Source organism: Natator depressus, chromosome 14 (assembly GCF_965152275.1).
Source record: "Natator depressus isolate rNatDep1 chromosome 14, rNatDep2.hap1, whole genome shotgun sequence".
Lineage (NCBI taxonomy): Eukaryota > Metazoa > Chordata > Testudines > Cheloniidae > Natator > Natator depressus.
The window spans coordinates 34,390,457-34,403,178 of record NC_134247.1 but is presented as its reverse complement, the minus strand read 5'-3'; the positions used below and the strand labels follow the sequence as shown (position 1 = coordinate 34,403,178).

Genomic DNA, 12,722 nt, shown 5'->3' with positions numbered 1-12,722 from the left:
ACACACCACTGTGGATACCTTCGAGCATCCTGAGTCCCAGGTCCCAGGTGTGAACAGCAAGGAGGAGGAGGAGGAGGAGGGTAGGGGACATGCTACAGGGAGGTCCAGCTATGCCACAAGCCAGGATCTCTTTGAGACTCCAGTGAGTCCCAACAGTCAAGCATAGTCGAGCCTGATGCAGGGGAAGGAACTTCAGGTAAGTGTGTAAATTTATTTCCCAATACAGTGATAGCACCCCCAATTTAGCAGGATACAGCTATTGACTTTTCATTAATTTACTACTGCTAGAAGAGGTAGCTGGATACAGAAGTGGCAGAAGCGCCTAAAAGTGTGGGGGGGGGGGCGACAAGCACCCAAACTGAGCCCCCATCCTCTGCGCCATGCTGTCCCTGAGGCTCCACCCTCGTGCCACCCATTCCCCCTAAACCCCCGCCCTCACATTTCCCCTCCCCCAAGATCCCACTCCCACACCATCTCTTCCCCTGAAGCTCCGCCCCGCTCTGCCTTTTCCCCCAAGGCCCCACTCCTGCATCGCCTCTTCCCCTCAAGACCCCACCTCCCACTCGCTCCTCTCTCTGCCCCCTGCCTCCATCACTCGCCCTTACCACTGGTAAAAAGTGGGAGGGTCATGGCCCCCTGGTCCTCCCCTTTTCCAGTGCCCCTGGGTGGGTAAGTGGAGCAGTTTGTTTATGTACATGGAGATATCCCTTGAATCCTCCTGAGAGATCTCGAATAAACTTTCATGGAGGTGCTCTGCAGTCCTCTCCCCAAGGTTTCTAGGGATGTCAATCTTATCTCTTCCTCCACGGTAGGACACTTTCGTCCTACTACGTTAAACTGGCTAGTGGCCTACGGGCCTGGATGGTTTTGTTACCCTCAGGAGTGAGATACCAGCTAAAATCACACCCGTCTGTGGAAAACGGTGCCAGTATTCACTGCTAGTGCCCTATACTCATAATTTTATGCAACCAAGCAATTCCCTCATTTCCCTCTCCCCGGGTGGGCCATATGCACCATGGCCGGTGCTGTGAGTAGCACTTTGCACAAGCACTCCCAAGCAGAAGTGTCAATAAGCAGGTCTTGTTTAAAATGTCAGGGGAGCGAGGGAAGGGAGTTCTGAATCTCAACTTCCACTTTCCGTTGTGACAATCATGCCTGTGTGTTTTATCCAGACCTACTGCCCCTCTTGAGGGGTTCCCCTTTCACACCTGCAGAACACCTGAGCCAGATAAGTAGGAGAAAGAAGAGAACTCAGGATGACATGTTCAGCGAGATCCTGCAAGCCAGCGCTGCGTCCAACGGTGAACAGAGGGCATGGATGATGAATACTGTGTGGAGACGGAAAGAGCGGACAGGAGAAAGGCGCAGGAAAAGCAGAGGGAGATGCACTAGGACATACTGGGGCTTCTCTGACAGCTTGTGGACCTACAACTTCAACAAACACGGGCTCGTCTCCCTTTACAGTCCATGGAGAACTCCAGGATAGCACCTCCCTACACCCCTCCTCAACCTTCCACATGGCATCAGGGCTGCATCTGTAGCCCTAGCACTCTGGGGGACATTAAGGACAACCACAGTGTCACATACATCAACTGTACCTCTCACAGGTCGGTGTATGTGTAGCTAAAATGGACATAAATGTTCCTTCCCCTTCTTTAAGCTCTGTTCTATAAATGTGCTAAGGTTTTAACATACTTGCTTTTAATTTGCAAATAAATTTTAGTGTTTTCGTTGCTCAATAAAATTGTATTGTTTGGAAAACAATCCATCTTTATTAGTCCCCAACATATGTTGCACAATGCCTGACAGTAGTGAAAGCACCCACTTACTTGTTGTCGTACACTGCGACACAACTCATAAGATCAGCAACAAACACAGTGTATCACAGAGGTACAGCAAGCATCACAGAATTGCATTGTCAGTGTTATATTCATAGATGTAAACCAAGCACTACACAATGCCTAACTGGCCCCAAAACAGAAGGACCAGGTAGAGCACAGTACACCACAACACATTACTGTGGCTCATTATTAAAGCACTCTTTCAAAGCCTTCCTGAGCTGTACAGCTCTGTGTTGAGATGTTCTGATAACCTTAGTGTCTGGCTGTTCAAACGCTGCAGATGGTCACTCCACTTCTACCCCTGCTGCAACTTTTCCCCCTTTGCTTCACAAAAATTATGCAGGATACAGTTGGCAACTAACCATTGGGATATTTTTCTCACAGAGGTCCCATCTTGTGATTAAACAAAGTCAGTGCCCTTTCAGTCTACCAAAAACACATTCAACCATCATTCTACATCTGCTGAGCATGTAGCTGAATCTTTCCTTGGTGCTGTCGAGGTGGTGGTTGGGGGGTGGGGGCACCTTGCTCATTCTGCTGTCTAGGTGCTTGCTCTGTTCCACCAGCCGCCCACCACTCCACTCAGCCGGCTGCCCTGCCAGGGTGAGAGGTGAGCTCATGCAGATGCATCTCTGAACTCTGGGTCTTCCCTGACCAAGGACAACCACTGTGAGTGGCGTGCCCTGGAGGGAGAAGGGAGGGGCATGTTAAAGGAACTTTTGGTTGCTGGAATTGGTTGCTGACATACTCTGGGGTGGGTTTGGCTCATGGTTTTGTTTATGAATCCTGATTGCAGCATTTTCCCAAATTAATGCCAGGGAGAATCCCTCCTTTTATTAAAAATTTCTTTTCTACACACAGACTCAGTGCTTGTGAGAGGGGAAGTATTGCCTCTTAGAGATGCCCAGGGATGGTATTTAATTGTCCCAGGTTACTGGGCAGGGGCTGGAGCCAGTTTTGTGTTGTATTTTTTAAAAGGAACCCCTAGATATTCAACCCGGCCCTTGTTGCTGCCAACTCCACCTGGCAGAAGGGTTACACGTATCTGCTTAACTTTACCTACGTAACTTGCCCCTTTGATTTAACTAACTTGCACTCAGGTGTTTGCAGCATTGGGACCTTTGAACAAAGAGCCCTGAAAGAAGGCTAACAGAAGAAGTTATACATTTAGTGAGACTCGCTCTCAACAAACTTTCCTTTGCCAGCAATAAAGTATCTGGATCCTCTCTGCTAATTGGACAGGATCCACCTGTTGATTTGGGAATTGCTGTCTCCTGTTTCAGCTCTGCTAGAGAAAAGCGCCCCCTTTAGGAAGCCAGTCTCACTGTCACAGATGGTGCATTCTCTGCTGAAATTCTCCCCAAGGGAGACACCACAGAGGAGACTATAACCAAAGTAAACACACTATTTAGTGGCTGATTTGATCTGTTTTTTCTTCCATAATAAATTGCTTATTGATCATAACTCTGTGTTCTCTTGGTGCTTTAAGACAGAGTGTCCTAGTCATAGTAAGAATCTTTAAGAGACAAATCGCATCATATCCTGGCATTTAGCCCACCTGATTTGTTTCTGCAAACCATGGGCCTTTCCTCAGCTGGTGCAAATGGGCATGCACCCTAACTCTCCTGTAAATTCCCCTTTCATATCCACCTCACCCATCTCAGCAATGTAGTAGGAAGAAAGCCTGAGACATAAGCCTTTGTATCAGAGGCCTGGTATGAGGTGGGCCCTGCTCACAGAATCTGGCAAGAACAGGGCTGATATTGCAGAAATACACATTCCTAAGAAGTGCTAGTTACAGAGTGCTTACGCAAACACATCCCGATATCAAGTGGTACCAGAATATCCCGATATCAAATATGGTACAAAAACATTCCCCAAGGATAACAGGAACACGCTGACCCCTCTTAAAAGATAAGGTCAGGATGACAGTATGTAATAGAGATGTTTTGATTGAACCAACCTGTACAAGGTGATGGGTAATAACTCCCCATGTCAGGGGGTAGTAACTAATTGTCAGAGGCAGAACTAACTTGTTTGTATTGGGGTATAAAGATGCATCTCAGAGGGAGTATCTTTGTCTGGGCTAGGGAGGCGGGAAAGTCCCCCCATTCACTGAGCTAGTCCATTGTTATGGGCATACATGTATTAGTGGTCTGGTAGAGTCTGCGGGATACTAGTACCGTGCTTTGTCGACAATAAACCTGGCCTGGTAACTTTGTCCCTTAACAGATCTTGTGGTCATTGGGTGGTTTACTCAAGGTCTGCTATGCCGGCTGTCTGCGCAGAGCTGGGGCAGCACACAGGAACAACACACACAGGCAGCCGAACATCTAACCACAAGCTCCATCCCCAGCCAACCAACTGCCCAAGTGCAGAGCCTAGGGTGCAGGAACCCCTCCTCAAGAAAGCTCAAGCTGCTGTTTCCTGGGGAGACAAGTGTCTCTGTCCCCTTTCCTCAAGACTGTTGCACCCCTGGTGCCTCCCCTGATTCCAGCAGCTGGCTTGACCCTGCCCTACTCAGGGCTACTGCTGCCCCAGGGACAAACCCATCTACTCCTGTGAAGTCTCAGCTGAGTTGTAAGAGCTGCCCAAGGACTGAGTCTTTTCCAGCACCAGATCAGGGGCAAGGTCTCTTCCACTGGTCTCTGATGTGCAGCAGGAGCCCATCATTCCAGCCTTCGGACAAGGCCAATGTTCTCTCCCCTCTGAGAGGTCCCTTGGCCAGTTTGTTAGAAGGTGGCGCTGGAGATCCCCAGCTGGAAACACCTTCAGCCTCATTTTCAGAAAGTGCTGGGCAGTTACAGCGCCAAGTGAAGTCAGCAGCATCTGCAGAACATGACAGCCCAGGCTTGGGGAAATGAAGCCTCAAAGAGACTTCTCAGGAGGTCTCCAACTCCCTTAAACCCCATTTTTTTACTCCTTATTCCAGACAAAGGAGTCTGGAGAGACTCCGGTGTCACGTTGGGGTCAGGTCACCAAAGCAAACGCAGGAAGTCAAGGGGGCTCAGATTCATGGGAACCACAGAATGAGGTAAATTTACAGCAGGGTCAGTGTTTCCAATCCCAGCGGAGGCTTTTATTCCCCTGGGGACATCCTGGGGCGGGGGGGGGGGGTGAGTGGTCAGGCAGAGTTTCTATTGTCCCCATACAGAGCACTGCAGTAGAAGGGGGAAAGGGGGTGACCAGATAGATTTTTAGCTTCACTTTCTCCCTCTGCTCTTAGTGCTGGGACCTTCCCCACTCTTGCCCTTCCTGCCATTCTCCTCCTCTGCCCCCAACCCTTCTCCCCGGTATTTGCCCTGCTCACTAGGATGGGTCTGGAGGGCCCATGTGGTTCTGATTCAGAGTTTCCGCTTTGTCCCTTGTCACATGTGACTTACTGCTAGGGGTCCCATGGTGAGGGGCCTGGAGTCTCTGTCAGAGCCAAGTGGGATTTGGGGGATACTAAGAAGGAGTGGGATGCGAGGAGGGTTCTGAATACGCAGAGGGGGTGGCCAGGAGTACCAGGCATAAGGGGCAGCACAGGGGGAGTTGAGGGGTCTCTGGTCATTGCAGGAGTCAGGAGACTGTGTGATGGACGGGCAATGCTGAATGGGCTCTTAGGCTCCCCCATAGGGACGGGTCTGGTCACACCTGAAAAGATCAGGTCCAGATCTGTGTTTGCTTCTTAGCCCTCGCACCCTGACTCAGCATCTCAGCTCCCTGCAGAGGGGAAATCCAGTCTCTGGCCCTAGTTAGCCACAGAACTGACCGGTACAGACTAGAAAGAACTCTAAAGCCCATATTGCCCGACACCTCCACTCCTGCCAGATGTTGCCGCAAGGAGCTTGGGTAACTCAGGGAATTACAGACTGTACGAACTACCCCACACCCCGGCTCCCAGCTCTCTCCCCACAAACACCAAACAACTGATTCACCCGCCTCAAAGCCTCCCTCTGCTTCCTGCAGCCCCATTCCCAAAGCACCCAGCATCATCCCCCCTCCGGTGCTTCCCCCATACAGACAGACCTCTCCCCCACAATGCTCGAGTGAGGTTTACTGCAATTATTTTTAATGCTGCAGAGTTCCAATCAAGGTCCATCATGGATTCCCATCCCACCTGGCTTCACTGGTGGTCTGAGCATTCTCTGTAAAGTCGACATTTACAGTGTTTCCCATGTGGAGTCTCCGATGTTTCAGAAGGGCCGAGCTCTGCCTGAATCTTTTCCCACATTCCGGGCATTTATAGGGACTCTCTCCAGTGTGGGTTGTCTGATGTCTAATAAGATGGGAGCTGTTGGTGAAGCTTTTCCCACAGTCAGAACAGTTATAGGGTCTTTCTCCTGTGTGGATTCTCCGATGCTTAGTAAGGGCTGAGCTCTGACTGAACCTTCTCCCGCAATCAGAGCAGTTATAGGGTCTCTCTCCTGTGTGCAGTCTCTGATGCGTAATAAGGGTTGAGCTACTAGTGAAGCTTTTCCCACAGTCAGGGCATTTATAAGGTTTCTCTCCCCTGTGGATCCGCCTGTGGGCAGCAAGGTTGGTGCTCCGAGAGAAGCTTTTCCCACAGTCTTTGCAATTGTAGAGTTTCTCTCCTGTGTGGATTCTCTGATGCTTGAGAAGGTCAGCACTGACAATGAAACTTTCCCCACAGTCACATTTATAGGGTCTCTCTCCTCTGTGGATGCTCCTGTGCGCAGAGAAGGCCGAGCGCTGGCTGAAACTCTTCCCGCAGTCGGGGCATTTATAGGGTTTCTCTCCCGTGTGGATCCTCTGGTGGGTGACAAGGGATGAGCTGTTACTGAAGCTTTTCCCACAGCCTTTGCATCTGTAAGGTCTCTCTCCCGTGTGGATCCTCTGATGAACAGTCAGGGCTGAGCTGACACAGAAGCTTTGCCCGCACTCAGGGCATTTATACGGCCTCTCTTGCAAGTGTAGTCTCTGATGTTTAAGAAGGGTGGAGCTCTGCCGGAAGCTTTGCTCACATTCGGGGCATTTATAGGGTCTCTCTCCGGTGTGGATCCTCCGATGTGCCGTGAGGTTTGAGCTCACTCTGAAGCTCTTCCCACAGTCAGGGCATTTATAGGGTCTCTCTCCCATGTGCACTCTTCTATGCTTATTAAGATCCGAGCTCACGCAGAAGCTCTTCCCACAATCTTTACATCGATAGGGTTCCCCTTCCACATGGATTCTCCTGTGTACAGAGAGGGCTGAGCTCCAGGCAAATCTTTCCCCGCAATAGTCACATTTGTAAGGTGTCTCTCCCGTGTGTATTCTCTTGTGTTCAGTAAGGATGGAGCTCTGCATGAAGCTTTTCCCACAGTCCTCACATGTAAAGGGTTTCTCTCCCGTGTGGCATCTCCAGTGTGTGATAAGCTGTGCCCTCCAATTGAAGCCTTTCCCACAGTCGGCACACTTATGTGGCTTCTCTCCTGTGTGGATTCGCCGATGAATGGCAAGGCGTGAGCTCCAGTGGAAGCTTTTCCCACAGTCGGGGCATTTATAAGACTGACTCACACTGGCTTTTTCCTTTTCATGATTCTGGGAAACTTCCCCTTTGGTGCTTCCTGATAACATCCCATGCAGGTCCATTCGCTCGGGACTTTCCTGCTGAGGTCTCTCATCTTCATTCTCCCTGCTGAACCCATCAGCTCCCTTCTGAATCCAGACATGAGTCATTCCCTGTCCTGCAAAGGTGAATAGCAAATACGGGTAAAACAAAACAAACCAAACCAGCTGATAAGCTCAATACCCAGCCAGCGAAGGAGAAGGAGCAGAGGGACCAATTCTTCCTCCTCAGCCCACCTGAACGTGGAGGAGAGGTCACTACTGGCTGGTCTTAGTCAGGATGGGTGACAGGCCATGGGTGATGTCTGCCATGAGGCTATGACACCTGCTAGCTACTTTTCTGACTGAGCTGAGAAGAGGCGGGGTCAGAGTGCTTACAGGGGCATTGGCAGTTTTGGGGTTTGGTTTGACTTATTCCTTACCTATGTGGGAGTCGCTCAGTGTCTCCTTTTCTGAAGAATCTTGAGGGTCTGGGGCACTGGGTTCTTCCCCTTGGTCCATGTGGGAAATAAGGTCTGGTGAGGTGGTCGGGGGCAGGTAGGGGGCAGAGGGAGGGTCCTGCTCATAGGATGGAAAGGGGTGATTATCAGAGTTTGTTATAGCTCCATTAACCATTTCCCAGAGAGAACATCCCACCCGGTCCCATCCAGCCTCTTTCTTTCCAGGAGGGACATTTCATCCTCAAAGATGGGGAAATGTTCATGAAGACCCCATGGGAAAGCCTAGTGACTGGAGGGAAACATGCTGTGTGTCTTCTGGAATAAACTTAGGGATCCCCAAACATGGGGCATTGATTACTTGGGCAGAGAGCAGATAATAAACCACTTGTCACAACACTGCAGAAGGCCAGAGAACCTCAGTAGATGTTGTATATCTTGACTGCAATACAGAGAACCTCAGGGGAGGGAACCAGAGAACCTCAGGAGAGGGAACCAGCCCAAGGCAGGGGACACAAAGAGTCTGTGTCTATTTAAGCCCTGTGGATATTCAGATACTCATATGCGTAGGACAGATAGGAAGTATGGCAAGAGACCACCCTGGCTTCACCAGGAGATCTTGAATGATCTGAAACTCAAAAAAGAGTCCTACAAAAAGTGGAAACTAGGTCAAATTACAAAGCATGAATATAAACAAATAACACAAGCATGTAAGGACAAAATTAGGAAGACTAAGGCACAAAATGAGATTAAACTAGCTAGAGACGAAGGTTGACAAGAAAACATTCTACAAATACATTAGAAGCAAGAGGAAGATGAAGGACAGAGTAGGCCAGTTACTCAATGAGGGGAGAAAGACAATAACTGAAAATGTGGAAATGGCAGAGGTGCTCAATGACTTCTTTGTTTCGGTTTTCACCAAGAAGGTTAGTAGCAATTGGACGTCAAACATAGTGAATGCCAGTGAAAATAATGTAGGATCAGAGGCTAAAATATGGAAAGAACAAGTTAAAAATTACTTAGAAGAGTTAGATGTCTTCAAGTCACCATGGCCTGATTACTCAAGGAGCTGACTGAGGAGATATCTGAGCCATTAGCAATTATCTTTGAAAAGTCATGGAAGACAGGAGAGATTCCAAAGGACTGGAAAAGGGCAATTATAGTGCCAATCTATAAAAAGGGAAATAAGGACAACCTGGGGAATTACAGACCAGTCAGCTTAACTTCAGTATCCGGAAAAATAATGGAGCAAATAATTAAACAATCACTGTGCAAACACCTAGAAGATAATAAGGTGATAAGTAACGGTCAGCATGGATTTGTCAAGAACCAACCTAATAGCTTTCTTTGACCGGGTAATAAGCCTTGTGAATGGCGGAAAGCAGTAGATGTGGTATATCTTGACTGTAATATGGCTTTTGATACTGTCTTGCATGACCTTTTCATAAACAAACCAGGGAAATACAACCGAGATGGAGCTACTATAAGGTGATTGCATAACTGATTGGAAAACCATCACCACAGAGTAGTTATCAGTGGTTCACAGTCAAGTTGGAAGGGCATATCAAGTAGGGTCCCACAGGGATCATATCTGGGTACAGTTGTCTTCAATATCTTCATCAATGATTTAGATAATGGCATAGAGCAGAGGTGGCCAGCCTGTGGCTCCAGAGCCACATGAAGCTCTTCAGAAGTTAATATGCGGCTCCTTGTATAGACACTGACTCCAGGGCTAGAGCTACAGGTGCCAACTTTCCAATGTGCCGGGAGGTGCTCACTGCTCAACCTCTGGCTCTGCCACAGGCCCTGCCCCCACTCCACCCCTTCCAGGGCCCTCCCCTGAGCCTTCCGTACTCTCACTCCTTCCCCCTACCCCCCCCAGAGCCTCCTGCACGCTGTTCGGGAGGTGCACAGAGGGAGGGGGAAGCGCCGATTGGCAGGGCTGCCGGTGGGTGGGAGGCGCGGGGAGCAGGGGTGGGGGAGCGGATGGGGGCTGCTGACGAATTACTGTGGCTCTTTGGCAATGTACATTGGTAAATTCTGGCTCCTTCTCAGGCTCAGGTTGGCCACCCCTGGCATAGAGAGCACACTTATAAAGTTTGTGGACGATACCAAGCTGGGAGGGGTTGCAAGTTCTTTGGAGGCTAGGATTAAAATTCAAAATGATATGGACAAACTGGAGAAATGGTCTGAAGTAAATAGGATGACATTCAATAAGGACAAATGCAAAGTACTCCACTTAGGAAGGAACAATCACTTGCACACATTCAAAATGGGAAATGACTGCCAAGGAAGGAGTACTGTGGAAAGGGATCTGGGGGTCATAGTGGACCACAAGCTAAATATGAGTCAACGATGTAACACTGTTGCAAAAAAACCAAACATCATTCTGATATGTATTCGCATGAGTGTTGAAAGCAAAACACGAGAAATACTTCTTCCGCTCTACTCCATGCTGATTAGGCCTCAACTGGAATATTGTGTCCAGTCACGGGGAATACCACATTTTTACATTCCTTTCTGATCTGGAACAAATTTAAAAATCACAGAATTTTCCCTGAAATTCCAGTTTCACACAGCTCTAACTACAGTGACTGATACTTTAAAAAAAAAAATCCTGGGATAAAATCATGTTGCCTTTGCTCTGTTCCCTAAATTTTGTAAACCTAATAGTTCTTCAGTTGTCCATAGAGTCTTTTAGAAAATATTAGAATACTTGTGTACTTCTAATATTTAAAAAAAAAGAAGAAAACCAAAGTCTCTTTCAGATCCTTTTTCATTGAGCACAAGGGGGGGAAATTGGTCACGAACCCAGCTGTTTTTTTGGGTAACCTTTAAAAATTGTGGGTACATAGAATCATAGAACTGGAAGGGACCTTGCTCATCTAGTTCAGTCCCCTGCACTCGTGGCACGACTAAGTATTATCTAGACCATCCCTGACAGGTGTTTGTCCAACCTGCTCTCAAAAATTCTCCAGTGATGGAGATTCCACAACCTCCCTAGACAATTTATTCCAGTGCTTAACCACCTTGACAGTTAGGAAGTTTTTCCTAATGTCCAACCTAATGCCTTGTCTGAATTATAGTTCAGCAACTGTCAGGCAGGATTTGGTCACAACTATGTGCCTGATAAAGCTCTAGTTACATCCCTCTGCCACTAGTTAGTGACACTAATAAATAAAATGCTGACGAGAAAGGGAAAGTATGCATATTATGGTCTGAAATTTATATTTTGGGGGATAAAATCTGACAGGCCTGGTCTCTTCAATGAAACATTGCTATTTTCCAGGAAGTTATGAAAGCATGGGTGTGTCCAACAGAAATATTATTTAGAGAATCACAGACTTTTCTGAAGCATGAGAGTCTGAAATTTGATAGGCTCTTTCTCCCCAGTCAAACATTATTTTTGAAGCTATTATGAAGTGATGTGAGTGATAAAGATTTAAAAAACAATACAGACTGTCTGGCAGCAGAAATATTCCTTTAACAGCTGAACATTCAGGATCCTTCTACTCTGATGTGCCCTTGATAAGGAATAACCACTGAATGCCCCCATCCTCCCAAGTGATCTCTGCAGATCATTTCAGTGGGGATGGGTGGGTAACATTTTTACAAGGTAGGAAGAAAGTAATACTGTCCAAATCCTTTTACTCCTGATGTGCATGATAGAGCAAACACTTCCCTACTGGCACTTCACAACCAGGGAGGTTTATCTATCAAAGCAAAATTTGAGCGGACCCCACTGCTTCTCTTAGAGAGGTTGGCAGTGGGGTTATATTTGTAAATGAAGAATAAGAACATATGAACGGCCATACAAGGTCATACCAAAGGTCCATCTAGCCCAGTATCCCGTCTTCCAACCATGGCCATGGCAAGGTGCCCCAGAGGGAATGAACAGAACAGATAAGTTAAGTGATCCATCCCCTGTCGCCCATTCCCAACTTCTGGCAAACAGAGGCTAGGGACACCATCCCTGCCCATCCTGGCTAATAGCCATTGATGGGATCAATCCTCCACTACCTTATCTAGTTCTTTTTTGAACCCTGTTATAGTCTTGACCTTCACAACATTCTCTGGCAAAAAGTTCCACAGGTTGACTGTGCATTGTGTGAAGAAATACTTCCTTTTGTTTGTTTTAAACCTTCTGCCTATTAATTTTACTTGGTGACCCCTAGTTCTTGTATTATGAGAAGGAACAAATAACAATTCCTTATTTACTTTCTCTGCACCAGTCATGATTTTATAGACCTCTATCATATCCCCCCTTAGCTGTCTCTTTTCCAAGCTGAAAAATCCCAGTCTCATTAGTCTCTCCTTGTATGGAAGCTGTTCCACACCCCTAATAATTTTTTGTTGCCTTTTCTGAACCTTTTCCAATTCCATTATATCTTTTTTGCGATGGGGCGACCATATCTGCACACCGTATTCAAGATGTGGGCGTACCATGGATTCATAGAGAGGCATTATGTCTTTTTTCTGTCTTATTATCTATCCCTTTCTTAATGATTCTCAACATTCTGTTCGCTTTGTTGACTGCCGCTGCACACTGAGTGGATGTTTTCAGAGAACCATCCACAATGACTCCAAGATCTCTCTCTTGAGTGTTAACAGCTAATTTAGACCCCATCATTTTATATGTATAGTTGGGATTATGCTTTCCAATGTGCATTACCTTGAATGTCAACATTAAATTTTATCTGCCATTTTGTTGCCCTGTCACCCACTTTTGTGAGATCCCTTTCCTAATGATTCCCAACATTCTGATTGCTTTTTTGACAGCAGCTGCGCCTTTAACCAACCCCACCCCACCCCATCCCCTCCATCACTACTGCACGCACACTCCCCCCTCTCCTGTGAGCCACCCCTTTGCCTCTCCCCTGTTGTTCACCTAACT

At 47.6% G+C, this 12,722-nt stretch overlaps 1 protein-coding gene across 1 annotated transcript in view; it reads right to left on the bottom strand.

Annotated features, from left to right (window-relative positions):
* Nucleotides 1-7,917, bottom strand: part of LOC141998856 (uncharacterized) — a 131,121-nt gene extending 123,204 nt beyond the window's left edge. Inside the window, 2 exon segments of the mRNA XM_074971829.1 lie at nt 5,944-7,510; nt 7,814-7,917. Coding sequence (XP_074827930.1) covers nt 5,944-7,510; nt 7,814-7,892 — 1,646 coding nt within the window. The 5' untranslated portion in view covers nt 7,893-7,917.
* Between the last annotated feature and the right edge of the window lie 4,805 nt (nt 7,918-12,722).